Source organism: Corvus kubaryi, unplaced genomic scaffold, assembly GCF_017639235.1.
Source record: "Corvus kubaryi isolate FWS band 111438036 unplaced genomic scaffold, C.kubaryi_AGA036_p1.0 split1-131, whole genome shotgun sequence".
NCBI lineage: Eukaryota > Metazoa > Chordata > Aves > Passeriformes > Corvidae > Corvus > Corvus kubaryi.
This window is the reverse complement of record NW_024582073.1, coordinates 8262708-8280405: the sequence shown is the minus strand read 5'-3', so window position 1 is coordinate 8280405 and position 17698 is coordinate 8262708. Positions and strand designations below refer to the sequence as shown.

General features: G+C 43.6%; 1 protein-coding gene across 4 annotated transcripts in view; it reads left to right on the top strand.

Annotated features, from left to right (window-relative positions):
- Nucleotides 1-11105: 11105 nt before the first annotated feature.
- LIMCH1 (LIM and calponin homology domains 1) overlaps nucleotides 11106-17698 on the top strand; it is a 178186-nt gene continuing 171593 nt past the window's right edge. For 2 of the 4 annotated variants that reach the window (XM_042053846.1, XM_042053848.1), the window contains exon 1: nucleotides 11107-11592. In XM_042053846.1, the coding sequence (XP_041909780.1) occupies nucleotides 11497-11592 (96 nt within the window). In that variant the 5' untranslated portion in view covers nucleotides 11107-11496. Of the gene's footprint in view, nucleotides 11593-17698 lie in introns of all 4 variants that reach the window. The other 2 variants (XM_042053845.1, XM_042053849.1) reach the window with 2 other exon arrangements.

The window sequence follows — 17698 nt, the reverse complement described above, 5'->3', positions numbered from 1 at the left end:
TCACTTTTAAAGTCTAATGAAAGAATTATTTCTATATAACTCTTTCAATCATGCCCCCCCAAATTCATGTTCCTTTTGCAATAACCTCAATATATACACATACATATATATATATGCTATAAAAGCATTATCAAATTGCATTTTCAATCTCAGGTGCAACTTTAGGAGAATTGTCATTATATAACTTCCTTTCTGACAGTTCTCCTGCTATTATCACCCAGACTAATAACTTGTAAATATCTATGAAAAAAATTAATACCTTTATCTTTTGGAAATTTACAGTAGTATTCTTCAAAATGAAATAAACAGATAGTAGAATGTATACAGTGACTGAGCCAGATTTATGGTTACAATTATGAAGAAATAGGCCATGGTTTGTACCTGATAAGCACAGTGTATTTATTTGGTGAAGAGCAAGAGATGTATGATGTGTTTAAACATTCATTTCCTTATTTTTGTGCATGTTTTCTGTAAAGGATGTGTTAACTGTGTTACAATCACTGAAACAGGTTTGGAAAGTCAGTCCTAAGCTTCATAATCATTCACCATGTTATAAACTGAGGATATCTGTTGATGTAAACATCACCCTCCATACTTCTGCACAATGTTTCTGTAAGAAGAGATGAGTCAGGGGATGGCTTTTGTATTATCACAAGTTTTAAATGCAGAGTGTTTCAATTAAGTCATTTCAATTCAGGCACGGAAAACCAGAAGTTTTAGAGGGAGATAAGAAATTGATCCTGGAAGTTAGGATGCCATCTTCCCACTGTCCAGCCTCCTCTCTGGGATGGGGTGCAGAAACCTCATCTCTCTCTCTCTCTTCCATGAGTTTCAGTCACGGGCATTGAAAAATACAAATGTGTTCAGAAAGTCTACGTGCTCTTGCCAAGTTCACAAGGGGAGTGCAGCAGAATTACTAAAAGAACAACAGAGGTCCATATCTACATACAGAAAAACAGACTATCTCCCTCCCTCCCTCCCATCTCCTTCTCACCTGCCCCAGGGCTGGAGTTTCTTCACAGCTTATTCTTTCCCTTGCATTGCTCCTGAAGGCCCCAGCAGTTTCAAGTCCTCAGAAAATAAGAGCCATCACAGTCTTTGCAAGGAAGCAGCCCTAAGAAGTGGCAGGTTTAATGAAGCATACATACAGCTCTTCTGCATGGCACCTCCAGCATGTGCTTATGCACACTATGATGGTTTCAGCTGGCTTCTCCTATTAGGCCAATTTCAGTGCCCTGTACTCAAAATGTTTCACAGCGTTTCAGAAGCTGGAGAAATTAACTGCTGTAGAAAGTGGAAGGGAAGACCATAGCCACCTGATGATGCTGGGACATACCCACAGATTGACATAGCACATGCCTTGAAGAACCATTGCTCCTCTGAGATGTCATATACTCCACATGAAACTGCATTTTCCTTGCAGACGTGTCTCCCTCCTCTACGTTTAGATCATGAATAGTTGAGTGCTGTGCTGACACCAGCCACCTCAAAGTAGAATTAGTTTCATGTTACAAGAGCTCCCACAGCTGATAGCCCAGTCCCCCTGTATGGCTGGAAAACCTTCCACTCTGTGGAACCACCTGCATGACTTCCCCTACACACTGAGATCCCACAGCTCTTGATTGTCGACTAGATTTGAGAGTCTTTATTCCAGACAGGCTCATGACTTCCCAGTTTCACTGAGGCCTGTAAGATGCTGACCAGTCTCACAAGGTGCTCCAGTGGTTGATCATCTCCTCCTGTACAATCTTTGCTACATTGTGCTTGGCAAAATGGTCTATAAAGAGAAGGATTTCCAAGCTTGATTGAAAAGCCTGGAAGTAGCTCACAGATACAAATTTGGCATATTCTAATTCAGCACTGAAACCTGATTAAGTACTAATTTTCAGAGAAACATCACACTGCACACTGTCTAAAGTTAACTGAAGGCCCCTTGTCCCTTAGAAAACTTGATTCTGCCAAATGATTAATTACTCAGTGTTCCCTGTGCTGCCTGACTTGAACTTTCAGCCATGACTTCTAGAATGTTTCCTTGATGGTAACACTCCAGTCGCTTAGAGATACAACCTCTGCTCACCTACTAGCATGCTATGCTAACATGGGGTCACTGGTGTCTTAGGACTGGAATTTTTTAAGGCATGGATGGGACTTAGGTGCTTGACCCCATTAATTTTTTGAGATTTGAGCATCTAACTCCTTTAACATCTTATCAAAATCCCTATTCAGTTTCCTGGACATGGTTCATCAACACAGTCACAGATCACAGAATAACTTGAGTGGAACGGGACCCACAAGGAGCATCAAGTCCAATCCTGAAGCGAATGGACCAATGAGGATACATTCAATGAGTTTTATATTTCAAGAAGAAAAAGTACTCAGTAAATATGGCCCTTTTAAAAAGCAATGATTAATGATAACATGTAGCTCGGATCAGCCACAAATATGACAGTTCTGCAACCTTTGGATTGTCCTTTCTTCTGACTAGATCAGGAGCTCCTGTGATAGACAGTCCCATGAGAAGGCAAAAAGTGCCTGAGAATAAGAGTCAACAGGTATCAGCAACCGTTTCAGTAAATGTGGATTATCAGAAAGTATTTTCTGTTCCCTTGAGTGATCATTTGAGATTTTCTTGACATTTCGGCTTCTTTTAGAGGTCCATAGAAGAGCACTGGGGCCTCCAAACTGGGGAAAAACTCCAGGCACTTTTCCTGGCCTGACAGAAAGACATAATTAAAGAAGTAATAATAAAAGAAAGTTACAAAAATTACTTTAAAGGAGTCCCCGACACCCCCCGACACCCTCCACCACCCCCCCATCCAGTTTTGCTATTTTAAGGGTCATGCTCATAACCCTTTTTGGCTGCACATTCAATAGCCATGATTTCTTGGCAATCTTGTTATCTCTGCTTTCATATGGGTGGGCAGTCCCCATATAATAAATCATTCAGCAGCTCAGACAGTGATTCAACAGCGTAGTATCTTTCTCTTCCCCAACAGTTTGTCAGCGTGGACTATGGCCCAACAGGCAGACCTACATCATCACATCCACTCCTAAAGTAGGCTGGAAAACAGCAAACTCTGCTCCGAAATGTGCTCCATGATACTTGGGCTTGAGTACATAAGCCCAGTTTGTTAAGCCAGAGTCAGTGGTACAGTAATGGTGCTACTGGTTTGGTGGTGGCTCACATCTGGCCAGACGGGAGCAGAATCAACTTATGGCTGCCTCCAAAGGAGCAAAGTGGAAAATTTACATGAACCCTTCCAGCACTGAGAGGTGTAGAAGTCTGTGATGGATCCCCTTGCGGATCCACTCTTGCAGGATAGGGTCTTTGAATTCAGAAAGGTTTCTGTGGATTTCAGTGAGGTCCAGTATGATCTCCAAGAGGTCCAGAAGACAGCAGAGGAAGTTATTGCCTTGGAGCACTGAAAGGTATTAGGGAGGTCCAACAGCTATTAACAGTACTGCTTGTTTCTTTAATAGTAAGTGTTGGACATTTTTATCAAGAAGCATTCTGTATCTGCAGTCAGACTTGGATTTACATCTTTCACCATCAGTATCTCTGGTGAATGAGTTTTTAGCTGGTATGTGTGTGTAAGTGGTGAAATTATCTCACAGCTCACAGTAGTAATTTAGGCAGGGTTACAAATTATACTCCATCCTTTGAAATAATGTGTAGAACAAAACAAAGAAAACATAATAAAGAAAACATAATAGAGGCTGATTTTGATGTCCCGACTCTTATAAATATGTGACCATCCATGTCTGTGATGGTACAGCAGATGCCATCTGTCCCAGAAATGGTACCTGTGGTACAAAAGCACCTTCCCAGGCTTTGATGAGTGTCTTGTTCTGCAAGGATGGTCATGACAGAGGAGAACACGGAACAAGAGAGCCTGCTTACAGAGAAAAAACTCACCTATATCCTACACTGTACTGCTTTTTCTTGCTTCTAGCTGAACACAATCCTCTGCTAAATACTGTCCTTTAAATGTTCAATCAAAGAAGAAAAAAACCACCCCTAATATTCCTGTGTTGTGGAACTAAATAATAATGTTGCTAAATAAGATATATTGTTGTTCTACAGCATGGGGTCAAGTCTTTTATCGCTTTTCTTGTTTTCTGGCTCTGCTTCTCTCTTTCCTTTCAGTTTTCCACCTTTGTTTGCCTATTTCTTTGTCTTGAGTAAATGATATTCCAATTTGCTGTGAACCAGCTAAACTCCAAACAAATTTGGATAAAGCCCTGTGTTAATTCCAGGTACAGGTTTTCCCTTTTGATCTTCTCCACAGGAATATTTACTAAGAAAAGGAAAGGGAAGATATTATTCACCAGTTCTTTCTGTGTGATGCTAAAATTAAAGGCTGAATATGATGTGACTTGTCCCACATTTCTCAAACTTTCACAAGCAGCTACCTAGAAAATAGCTGTTCAAAAATCAGTGAGAGGGGGTTTTGCTATTCTTTTTGCACATTTGATAAAAATAACGTGGTTTGGTGAACTACATGTTTATTCCACCACTATATAAAACTTACTATACACCAACAAAATGAATATAAGAACCCAGGAATTTACTTTGGAAGCTAAGACTTGGTTTTCAAATACCCTTTTTTTTCACATACAGTTTTTATTTTCATCCCATTTTTCACCAGTTTGACAAAAGTTTCTAACTGCCTTCTTTGCATGCTGCCTCATACATGACACCCCCTCTATTCCCCCAAATACCACAACTCTGTAGCACTTGTTTGAAAGCCGCAGCTTGCTGCAACTGCTCTGGCTCCTTGTCTTTCCTTTTCTGACTGAGCCTAGTCAGACTCAGCTGCACTTATGGAACTTGAAGCTGGCATGTGCTCTCTGAGCATGTTAGCTGACTTAAAAGACCCCCTTCCTTGGTGGTGGCACTATGAAGGAAGTGTTGACCAACATCTCTCTGAGGGTACTAAAACCCATCTAACCATGTTCCTCACTGAGAAAAATTTGAGTAACTCCATGTACTTGCCAATTTACTCTGGATGGTAAAAGGGAATAGGTAATAGGTATACTGGGTGTGTGGCAGCAGGGGAAGACACTGCATTTAAATGAGCAGAGTGTGAAATCAGCTGGAAGGTTATTGCAGATACACATTGGAAGTGGACCACACTGTGTTTGGAAGAACACCCCACTTCCACTTCCAGTCTTGAATGAAGTAGATTTTAAGAAAGTAGCTGAAAAGCAGTCACACTTGAAAGAACGCTGGAGGAAAAATACTGTTTTGAGCTTCTGTGCCACTTCCAGTTCAGCAGAGGAGTGAAGGCTGTTTGTTGTCTTTACATTAAAGAAACAGGATGTCATATTGGCAGGTACACAAACCTATGAGCATCCGCTCCCCATCAATGCACTTTTGTTTTAATGGGCTAAAAAGATCCTTGATAACAGCTGGTGAAAGACCCATTGTCCTGCCACATCCTTTTCCAGGTTTGACCTGTCAAGAGGGTAGTTATGCAGCTCTGGGAGCAGAGAGGAAGAGCCAAACATTCCTTCAGAGTACCCTTTCAGTTGCTGGTCTGGGCATGTGGACATTTTCCTCTTGTAATCTGGCATATATTTTATGAGAGGATCTGGAAAGAACATATACGGACCTGGACCTTGCGATGCTTGGTAGCCATGAATGCAGAATAGAGGGATACTCTGGCCTGACAAGTTCACTGATTCTGTGCTCAGATTTATTCTTTTCTTTACCTTGGTACCTATTTATTTCTGATTTCTTCACTTCCCTTTCACCACTCCTCCACTTCTTTTTTATATTACTGCTCACTTGTCAATCCAATTTATGTCTTTTTAACCTCGTGTAACTTATCACTTATTTGTGATCTTTCTCCTTTCACTGGCCTTCTCTCTGCTTTTCTTCCCCAGTGGTTTCCATGGTTTATATGTGTTGGGTTTTCCATCCATATACTACATATAAACAAGAGGAAGTGAGAAGTACCAGAGGTACATACTGGAGGTGAAAGACATGAGATTATGGCAATCTGAGACAAAATAAAGCAGGCTGGTGGAGAAAAAAAAAAAAGATGCTTGTTAAAGAGGAGGCTGGATACAGGAATTTCCTATACCAGAGGAAAGGCAGGTCTTGATGAGAACAATAAAAAGAAGGAAGGAAATGGTTGTTTGGGTGACTAGGAGAATTGACCATGGTCATGGATGAAAGGAGAAGCTAAGCCAGGCTCTGTGCCATTAGCAGAGCTATCAGCCTGGGATCTGGAGGCCTCCAGGAGAGGCAGAAGCGAGTCTCAAAGCAAGAAAGGAAGGCCAGGCAGGAAAACCTCACAACTAAAGGCACAGCAGCATTTAAAACAAAGAGATATTGATCAGATATTTGTTAGGCAGGGAACAGAGAGGATGGTGAACCCTCTCAAAATTATGCCTTGTAAATGACGTTGAACATTTACATGCATTTATGGATGTGAGCGCTCATTTTGAATCACCTCCACTCTAACTCATTAGGCTTATAGCTCATTAAATAGCAACATGTGGTATATCCAACCCTGGATAGTCAACAGCTTTTAAAATCTAAAAATTTAATTAAATGCAAAGACAGAAAAATAGGAAAATATGCTACGGTGCACAGCTACCAGGTGACAATTGGCCATGCTCGCTTTCAAAAATCAACAAAAAAGTCAAAATAGAGAAAAACTGCTTCACAAAAGGGCTTCACACTCTTCCAGGACAGTGTGAGAAGGGATAATCCTGTTTTTCTCCCAGCAAGGAGCAAATTCAGATGATCCATCTACTCCTGTAATTCCCAGAATGACACAGAACATCAATGCCAAGCCTGACAATATGTTGCTGAATGAGTGGTACCAGAGAGAAAGTGACTGTGATAGAAGACAGCATGGCTGGGATAAACAAACAGATGCTGTCAGCCAAATGCTGAACACTGCAAATATACCACAGCAGATGCCCTGATTAAATGAAATGTGAAGTCACAACATTTGTCTGAGTGATTGAAAAAAATCAACATGCTCTCATGGTCACAGATTCATTGATTTTTCATGAGAATTAAAAATAACTAAAGTTCATTTAAAGAGTAATTTTCCAAAAGTAGGGATTTTCTATGTCTTGCTTCCAAGTGGATATTGTTACCAGCCTTCTCTCCAAGATAGCTTGCATGTCATTGAGAGTAGAAGTGTCTTTAAATCTAGTTTAATCAAGGAAGAGAATTCTAAACTCCTGGTAACCATCTCCTCCACCACCCTCTCCTGCCTTGGTATATGCTGCTTTAAGGGCTCTTCTCATCTGCCCACTCAGCTCACCTCTCAACTCACCCTTCCACACAGGACAGGCTGTGAAAATGCACAACCTGCCTTTGTCAGTAAAGGCAGTAAAGTCAGTAAAAAAATCTCCAAATACTCTCTGGTAGGACTAATACCTGTTGAGAAGTATTAATACCAATATCTTTATGCCAGAGCTGTCCAACTCCCGCAGCATCACCAGGCAGCTGTGCTGCTCTTTGCAACGGTGTGAGGCCTGTAGCACTTCACATGCTGCAGCTCGGAAATGATCTGGGGGTTAAACAGAGCTGTGCTGGGTGTGCCTACCCTTGGCTTATGCTTTGGAAAATGAAGGAATTCCAAGCAGATTTTTACAATAAATATCATACAACCTCAAGTTCTCTACATGATATTCAGTGATTTGTTAAAGGCACAAAAAAAGACAAGCAAACCAAAGAAATGTGTAGAAGTCCTTGAGCAAACAACAGGGAAGATACTTAGCCAGAACAGTATGATCATGGCTCAGCTCAAATTTCTCTGAGATCTGGCCCAGGACTGGGAAGCCTCCTGACATATCACCATTATGGTCTGGAGAAAAAAGAAGTGCTGTTCAGAGAATTTCAGCCGGAGTGGCAGATTGTGAAGGAGACAAGGAGGCAGAAAAGCCCTGATGCCAGCAGGACAACTTCCCTTCTTAAAAGCCTTGATGGTTTAAGGCACATTTGTAAAAGGTCACAAAAAAAGATTAATGAGCAAGGTAAAATAGAATAGAAATATATGATCTTTGCATGTTTCACTCATTTGTTCTCTGTGCCATGCTTTTCAGTCAAAGAAATGTTTTTCAAATGGAGGTTATGCATGCTACTTGGAAGCATTTGTAACAGATTGGCTTTGAAGAAAAAGGTTTATTGCCAGGCTAATACAACCAGAAAAAGTAGCAAGAGCAAAAAGATGCCATCTAGGAGTAGTTTTGCTGAGAACTTGGTCTTGAACACCAGACCTCTTCATTCTGAGAGACAGATCATAGTAGCAGAAGCTGTTAAGGACACAGTTTCCTTGAAGCAAGCTGTTAATTGCTGCCAAGGGATAAGATCAGGCCTGCCACAACAGCAGTCAGGACTTATTAAACCTCTGCTCCTGCTACTCAAGAGGCTTAACAATTTTAGATGTTAGGTTGAAGACAAAAAGAAACAGGAGAATTCCTCTTCTCAGTAGAGAAAACCAAACAAGGTAGAAGACCAAACCAACTAATACAAGCTGAACCCTTCCTAAAAGCCTCTATTTTTCCATTTGTGCATAGTAGCAGAAAGATCCCTGCAAACCAGAGAAGACCCTGCTTCTGCTTTCTCCTATAACCACTATATTATGCATTTTTCCACAGTTACTTTACTTATGCATAGGCACAGTCTGCATTTGGGAAGGGCAACTGCACCTGGACAAAGATATGCAGCTTGGCACTGATACTTGCACCTCCATAGGTTTTCCCCTGTCTAATAAACACAGATACAAGTGTGTTGATAAGGATTGCTGAAGTGCTGGCTTCATTTTTTTCCGGAAAGAAAAAAGAAGAAATTAAACACAAGCACTTGCTTTTAAACAAGAGAGTTTTGGAAAGAACTTCAAGAAAAAAAAAATCTCCTATTCTGTTGCTGCTACAAATTCCACCACTAAGTTTCTAGCAATGTTTCTGGTTAGGAGCAACTGAGTGACCTTGGGAAAACCTTGCTGGAGTTTCTAACATGCTAGTTTTCACATTTTGTCTCCTGCAGTTGCCAGGGTGGTTGTAAAATGGAAAAGAAAATAATTGAAAAATCTATGACTGGTATTCAAGGGGCTTAGAGCAAGCCCTGCAACTCCCCAGGCAGATGGAGATTTAAAAAAAAAAGCAAGCTGGGCTGGTGCTAGAAGTGTGTTTCCATGGGAACAGGGAGGTAGGGATGCTGCCTCGTACTTGACCAAATGCGAAGCTGGCTCAGGATTAGGATTAAAAAAGAAGTGGCCAGATTCCTACTGCCAGTCAGAGTGTTTTTTACATTCCTAAATACTTAACAGGGCTCTTTAAAGTCTGCACTAACTCTACATCCATGTGCTGTTGTGAGGATTTAATAAATTTAAAAAGTTGTGTATGTTTGACTGTAAGCTTATAAATAGAAGTGTATATCAGAGCACATTTTCTTTAATGATCCATGAAAACTGACTGCATTAATGGGAAATGAATGTCCATCCCTCACTTCTAGACAAGGTCTAGGGTGGTGGTCTTTGTCTTGAATGCTGCTCTGTGTGGTATGATGCTTACCCCAGCCCAATCCAGCTCTTCTAGTTCTCCAAGAGGCAATGTTGAGATCACCAGACAGGAAAATCATGCATTTGCTATTGCGCAGCAATGAAAAAAAGAGGCAGGATAATTATTTTAAATTGTTAGTCTTCCACTGCCCCAGGAGAATGAATCTAATTGTTGTCTGATAAACATCAATGTTATTTAAATATTACAAGAATCAGAAAATAGTTTGTGTTAGCATAAGTATTTCAAAATACACTTATTATTTATCTTTGAATGTTTGAGATTAGATTACCCATTCATCTAGTTGTCTAGCTGCAGTTCTCAGAAAAATCCCTATAAAACTTATATCCTGTTTTTAGGCCCTTCATTACTCCAGCAAATTTGAAGCAATAAACAAAGACCAAAACGAAAGTAGAGAACAATAAAGACAAATTCCTAGAATGGAAGTAGAGTTAAATATATGCACTCCTGTGATATATTTATATTTTAAGAGTTAGTAATTTTTCATTGACTAAAACAATAAACAAGATTCAAAATCCGAGCTATTGAACAGAGGGGAATTGAGGCCCAAACTAAGGGCATGTTGAAAAGTAGATCCTACAGTTTGCTTCTTGTCATAGTTTGTTGACAAATGTCACAAGCTGAAGAAGTGGCCAGTTACGACCCCTTTCAAAAAAAACCTTAGTAGTAGGGGTTAAGGTTCGCACACCTGCATTTCCAGCACACAGATACCTTCCTATGCTTGCATAAATATAAGCAAGTAACTTTGGCTCATCTTTTGAACACTTGTGAGAGGAGATTTTTAGAATTTGTCTTTTTAAAGGCCTGGTGAAAAAACATTTCCTTCTGTTTCTAGAAACTTCTATGCTTAACCTTAAGCTAAAAAGCATCTGCTTGAGCTAGGACTACTCACACCATGTAAGTTAGGCATGCAAGTCTCTGCAGGACAGAGTTGGATTTCTTCCTCTGCATAAAGAGAAAAGTAAGAAGTATTCACCCATGATATATATATTTTTAAGCACACCTTGATGCCTGTTCTGCTTTTCAAGGAAGACTAACACAGTCCGGCCCTATGCCGACGTTCACACGTTTTTGCAAGGCCAGTCTCGCCCCCCAGCAGCCCGAGGAGATGTTCCGCAGTGCCGTCAGAGGCACCTGCCGTGCTCCACTGCTGGTGCAGAAGCCCCCGGCCCTCGGGCAGGTGGGCGAGGGTCGGGTGATGAGCAGCGCGCTTTCCCGCCGCGGGGACTGGACATTCTCGGGTGCTCCGCGTAGCAACATCGATGAATGAGGTGTTTAAGGCAGCGGCCGCAAACAGCAATTCACCGTGTGCGGCTCGCAGCCCTCCAGGAGCTGAGGGTGGGGGACTGGCTGCCCCCCAAAGCAGGGGGTGCCTTGCCATCGAGTGCCCCCCTCCCCGAGAGCTGCGGGGTGAGGAGAGCCGCTCTTCCCCAAGCAGGGAGTGCCTTGCCATCACCGTCCCTGTCCCCCGCGCGGGGTGCCCGAGTCCCCCGCCCACCCTCCCCCGCGGTCGCAGCGCCGCCCGCGATGCGATGCTCGCGGCGGGGAGGCGGCGGCGCGGGCATTTGCATGGGCTGAAGGCAAAGCGGCTTCGCCCGTCTGTTTTATTTTTAGCTGGCAGCTCAGGACAGCACAGCGCAGCTCCGCTCCGCCGGCGGGGCGGGCGGGGCGGCAGGCGAGGGAGGACCGAGCCGGCAGGGCGGGCGGACGGACGGGGCACCGGCGGAGAGAGGTTACCGCAGGCGAGCTGCAGCCAGCCGGGCTGCGGAGCGCCGCCGCCCCCGGCTCCCGCCCCGGCGGCTGCGAGCAGGGAGAGGCAGGGAGAGGCAGGGAGAGACAGGCAGCGGCCTCCGGTGTCCCCTCGGTGCGGCCGCGGTTCACCCCGGGCTGGCGACTCGGTGCCTGGCTTCTCCCCCACCGCAGCCGCGGCGCACCCGGGCCCTGCAGATGGCCAGTCCTGGACTGGAGCTGGGAGAGGTTCAGCCTCCTCCCGAGCCCCCCCAGCCTGAGCTGGCCTTCACCGAGGCTCAGAAGTGGATTGAGGTAAGCCCGCGGGATGGCAGGGGTGCGGGCGTCCGACCCCATCGGGGACACCCCGCGGGACGACCCGGTGTCCTTCCCTCCCCCCACCCAGCCGCTGTCCCCCCGGGGATTGTAGGCGTTTTATTCCACGCTGAGCTCTGTCCCGGCCTCCCCGCCGCTCTCCCCAGCTTTCCTCGCTGCGGGGAAAGCAACCGGGGCCGACCGAGCCGCCACTCAGCCCCCGCGCAGAGTGCGCGCCTCTGGATGGGCCCCCGCCCCCCTTCCGTCTCTTCCAAACTTAATCTGTTAATCGCATTTCCCCTCCCCGCCCCCGGCGTTGGGATGAACGGGACGGCTGTAAACACGAGCGGGGCAGGTGCGCGGAGCTACGGAGCGGACGCTTCCCCGTCCCCGCGGGGCTCCCGGGGGCGGCGAGGGGCCCCCGCCCTGCCGGGAAACGCGCGGCCCCGCGCCCCGCCGGCTCCCCGGCCCGCGGCTGGCGGCCGCGCAGGTAGCGCTCCGCAGTGCGCGGAGGGGCGGGCCGTCACGGCTGCGAGGCCGGGGACAGCCCTGCTGCCCCTGTTCCCATCCCTCGGCCGACCAAGGAGAGATACTTAGTCTCGCTATTCAAGCAGGGCAGAAAAAATAGATGTGCTTGCTGTTTGCTCGCGCCGTAAAACGGAAAGATGGGCAGGTGGTGGGTCAAATTTAATAGTTAAATATTTTGGCATGTGCCAATAGAGACGCTTAAAATAGCTCTCTATCTGATTTCCGGCACAGAACGTGCGTGAAGGTGGCATAAACCCAGATACCAGGGTAGCTGCTCCCTTCAGCTGTGGGCTTTGAATTTAATCTGCAGCTTTTAGAAAGCCTCAGTGGATTCTGTTTTCTGAAAGTGATTAGGCAAAAGATTGTAAAAATTGTTGTGACTTTAAGATTCTGTGAAGCCCTGGGAATTTTGGACTGTGATGTTTCACTGTATCAACTGGAAAAGTAATGCTGTGTCAGTCTTCAGGGAACTGGCCCTGACATGATGTGACTCTGGCTGGTGTAGGACCAGAGGCAGAGGAACAACGATGAATGTGAAAAGAAGGGCTTTTGTGCCAAGAAAAGGTGAGCATGCAGCTTGGAGAAGTGAAGTGCACATAAACACCGTTTGTTTTGGGAAGATGAATACAGCAGTTTCTATATAGCCTTCTTTATGACAGAGGACTGAGAGAGAGGCACATGACTCCATCATACATATGGTATAAAAATATCTTGTGACCGTCAGTCCTGCTGACTGCTAATGAAGCCAAGAACTCAATGGTGGAGCAGTTCTCTGTAGATAACGAAGCTGTCATCAGCAACTCCAGGCACAACAATAATTAAGGGGCTGTAAGTCTTCCTGTATTAGAACAGAACCTTGGGGGTCAGGCAGAAACTTCTCTCTTGGGCAGTTTATTCCACAGTTCACTGTGGCAGGAGGTCTCATGCCTGTCTCTTGTGCTGTGCAGGACCTGGTGAGCAGAGCAGGAGGGCTGTTTAGCTTCTGTGTTCTCCATGCAAGCCCAAGAGTTCCATGTGTACAGAGGAAGCTGTCAATAACTTATTGTGCGTCCTCCACTTTTTAAATCTGCTTGATGCATGAATGACAGAACTGTAATGTACTGCTAATTTTGCAGCCGTCCCCTTGCCTGAGGAGAGTGTGTCAGGAGCCTGGAGCATTGCCATGGCTGTGGTGTGAGAGGGAAGCATCTGCCTTTCCAGCAATGCCCAGAGCTGATGCTCCCACTAAGAGAAAGAAGGAAGAAGCTGCCAGTGAAGCAAATGTGGTTTAATTTGCCTAACACATTGTATTTCCTTTTAATCCCAGTTTGGCTTAAGCTCTGGAGCATGAGGGTTATTACCTCTTCCAAAAATCTGGTCAACATCCACTGTTCTAAATCTGGATGGTTTGAACTGACTGAATTATGGAGAATTTTATATGCTAGCGCAAAGTTATTGAAAAGCAATATCACTCTTAAAAAGAAATAAAATAAAAAAATAAGAAATTATCCAGGTATCAACATTCAGTGTGCCAAGCCCTATTGATTTGCATGAAGACCTGAAATGGGGGTCACGCTGTGTCTGGCTACTAGGTCTGTATGCTTCAGCTGGCTCTGTTCTTGTCTCTCACCAGTTTATTCTCGGGCCTAGAGATATTAGCAAATGTCCAGTGCATTGTATCTTCCAGCTGCCTTCTGACCATTTAAAATTACACCTCTCTCAAATGAAAATAAAAGAAATTGTTATGGTTGCGAGCAGGGCTGTTGAACCTGTAGTATGGAGCAGACAAGCTAGTGAGAATATTAGCAGTGTAAGCTTAAAACCTGTCTTAGGCTGTAAAATAGTGCCATGCAAGGAAATTAAAGTAGAAATGTACAGTCTGAAAACTCTGAGTTTATTGTGCATTTTTACTTCAAACGATTAAGTTGTGCGACTTGCTTGTTGGATTCTTGTCTGGTTTAAATCCTTGTGTGAGTGCTGTCACTATTGTTGTAGGGTTGACAGAAATCCACCCTGTGGTCTGTAGTACATTTCTCCTCTGATGGGACTGGAACGGGAGGCTTCTCCTCTGCTTGTGGATGGGCAGCCAAGACATTAAGTGATGAATGTTTAGATCTGCAAGGATCAAGGAACTTCCGTTCCATTGCTGCAGAGGTTTTAGGGGTCTTGTCTTCGCCCCTTTTACCAGAGCTGGTCTTTTGGGTGCCAGAAGCCTTCCTTTTTCTCTGCCAGCCTTACTTTAATCTGCATGCTGCAGTGTAGTTGTGGTCTAAATTGCACTGAATTTGGTGGATTCTTGTACTAATCCTTTTGTCTCTCCCTGGAGCTCTGACCCAGTAGCACTGAGGTGTTCACCTGAGCAGGGAAAAAGGCCAGAGCTCTGACTCTTACTGCCAAGGCTGCTTATATATTTAACAAGCTGTGTTTTGTAAGAGAGTATTTTGAGTGGTGATGGATCTGGTTTCTTCTCTGTATTGCAGAAGGTGGGATTTTGGAATTCTGTGGGATTTTGGAATTCTGTGGAATTTTGACTGTGGTAGGAATCCAGAGTTCAGGCTTGCTTAATTTTGCATAAATATCAACTGTATCCATCTTGTACCAACAAAGCTATAAACTGTTAGTTTCGTTTAGCTTGGCATGTACTACTTAAGTGAAGAATGCCCTCTTAATGATAAAATGTACCTTGTTAGTAGCACTCAGAGGACTTAAAATAAAGCCACTGAATGAAAAACCCATGTGAGACAGCTACATCAGTCTGCATTATTAAAGGTGTGGTATCTCATTTCAATTAATGCATCTCAGTTTCACTGAAAGAATATATCTGTCTTGTAAAGCCTAGTGGCATACTACAGCAAAATAACACATCTAATTGAATCTACTGGTCTGTAATCTTAAAATATCAAGGTTCTCTGTATGTGTTTAATCTAGAATAGCTGATGGTGGAAAGAACATCTGTATAAACAAGAGTTATTCTTACTGTAAAGACTCATAGGAGAATAATATGGTAATAAAGTCACATTTAATACCGGTGTAACTCCTAAGGGTATTGTTATCTCCTCATCGTGCCTCCTAGCCTTGCCTCATTAATATGCTCTCTCCTCATTGCTGAGACTTGGTTCAATTAGGGATGGCTTTTCCATAGATTTATATTCCTCAGAAACTTTGCCAGCTGGTAAGAATACTTCCTTTATAGTGGTATGGCAATAATAAACAGTGTTTTTCTGTCCCCTGTAACCAGTGCTTGACTTCATCATTCCCACTAGATGTGTGTAGGCTAAACCCCATCAACTTCTAATGAATCTGCTGCTTTTGTCCTATGTACATTCCCTGTGAGAATTCTCATGTTAAGGAGAAATTTTCCAGCCAGAGAAGTTTGTTGGGTGTTTTGTGGCTTCTTTTTGCCTTCTAGCAAAACACCTCTTAGATTTTTGTATTTAAGGTGATGTTTTCAGTTGGTAGCAGTGGTGCTGCTTCTAGGAGAAGCTGTAGGACCACGTGCATTCCCTAATGCTTCTGGATGTGTCACATCATACAGCAGAATAGGCAGGCCACTTCTGCACTACCTTCTCTATGGAATAGTTTGAGAGGCATAAATTGAGGGAAGTGACTCAGGCAAATAAACTTAATGTGATTTGCTTGAGCGGGGAGTCTGGAAACAAGGTTTCTATAGGGTGTCTCTCTCAGCCAGAGAGCTGAGGTTTCCACTGCAAAAATTTAGGAGTTAAAAGGAGTTGAAGGTAGTTCATTGACCAAATCTTTCCTGATGGTGAAGGACTTGTTTGGATTATCTGCAGTGGGGGCCTGAACTTGCGTAATATGCAAGTTTGTTTACATGCCCTTCAGAATGTAGTATGACCTTTGAGGGACATCAGAGATAAAGCTCTTTTGGTGAAATGTATTGGGGAAGCTAACTGATTTCCAAATATGTGTAGACATCTACTCTTCCTTTGCTGCAAAGCTGATTCTAAGATCCTTGAACAGGGACTTCAGTCCCTTTGAATATTGATACAGTTTCTAGAATGGTGATGCCTATAGCCAAACTGGGACCTTTGGGTACCACTACAGTCATGCCATTATTTGGATAGGAATGGATTAAGTCCAACAGACATCCTCTCCAGCAAGCATTTCTGGAGAATTCAGTTTAACTACTTTATGAGAATATGTCAGTACAACCACTTAAGTGTAGAATGTTGCACCAAGCTCTAAAACTGAATGGTTTTATTAATCAAATATTGTAGAATAGTTGCTGAATGAGCCTCCAAGCAGTGTTTGCCATTCAGATTTCTCAGACTTTAGCCTTTCTTTTTAGTTCTTTTTCTTCTGCTGGAAGAGTGTCTTACCTGTATACTTTATGTAATGTATTGGGAATGAATTTATTAATGTGAGAAAGTGTATTCTCAGACTAGAAGAAACCTATGCAAATTGTGTTTCAGACAAGTTGCCTGATACGTGGACAAGCTAAGATATAAGTCAGAAGAATCCTTCCCACAGTGTTGGTAAGGTAACCATGAAGAGTCAAAAGGTGTGTGGCTGGTGCCTGGCCCTAGATGTATGTGAATGCAGGATAACTTTACTGTGGTTACAGTGACTGGACTTGGAGAGGAATTCTTCATTGCTATCTCTACATCTCCTCCTGGGCAGCATTTAGGGACTGCAGGCAGGACAGATGGGATCCTCTTCATTCTGGCTCAGTTAGTAATTTGGTGGAATGAGAGCTAAATTGATTTAACGGGGGTGGAAGAACTCACCCAAACTCTCTGACCCTGTCAGACTACCACCTTCTAGAAATTTTTTCCTCTCCAGTTGCCTGACAGCCAACCTCCTGTGCTGTACACATGAACCCAGTTCCCTTGTCATGAGATCTGTTTAAGCCATGTTACAAGTAGCGCTTGGCACAGGGGTGAAAATAATCAGAACAACAATACTGTTGATGAAGGGATAATGTCAGGAAATGCAGGACTGAGCTCTTAATTGTCTTAAACCTGAATTAATTTCTACTTTCAGTATTGAAATTTTAAAATAGGTAAAAGACCTGACTGTAGCACCAGTCTGAGATGCCATTATGCAGTTGTTGGTGGAGACCAGTTAGCACCTGGTAACCTCAAGTGTGTATGTTCTGCTAGTAACTACAGCAGAAAATGTAACCTCATTGTGCTCGTTCTGCTAGTAACTACATTTTAAAATTATTTCTTTTTAAGGCAAACATTGGTCCTCTAGAAAGGAAGGTGAAATCTTTTCCAGGTATGGAGCTTAAATAGCAGGTTGATACGGCAGAATTTTCCAGCTTCTAAAATGTTTCGGCTTACCTGGGAAGTGGCGTTTCATGACAGGTTATAAAAACTGCATTATCTTTTGTTTGGAAAATCTACCAGTCTAGGAGCTTTTCATCCATGGATGAAAAATTCTGTGCATTCATTCTCTGCAAACATTCCAAGAAAACAGTTTTTTAATGAAAAAGCCATTTATGGGGTGAAAGTGTCACTTAAAAGGGCAGCTGCATGGGGAAGGTATGAACATTTTGGCATGTACTCCATGAAGATCTAGGCTTTCCTTCCTCCTTCTCCTCCTCCTTCTCCTCCTCCTTCTCCTCCTCCTTCTC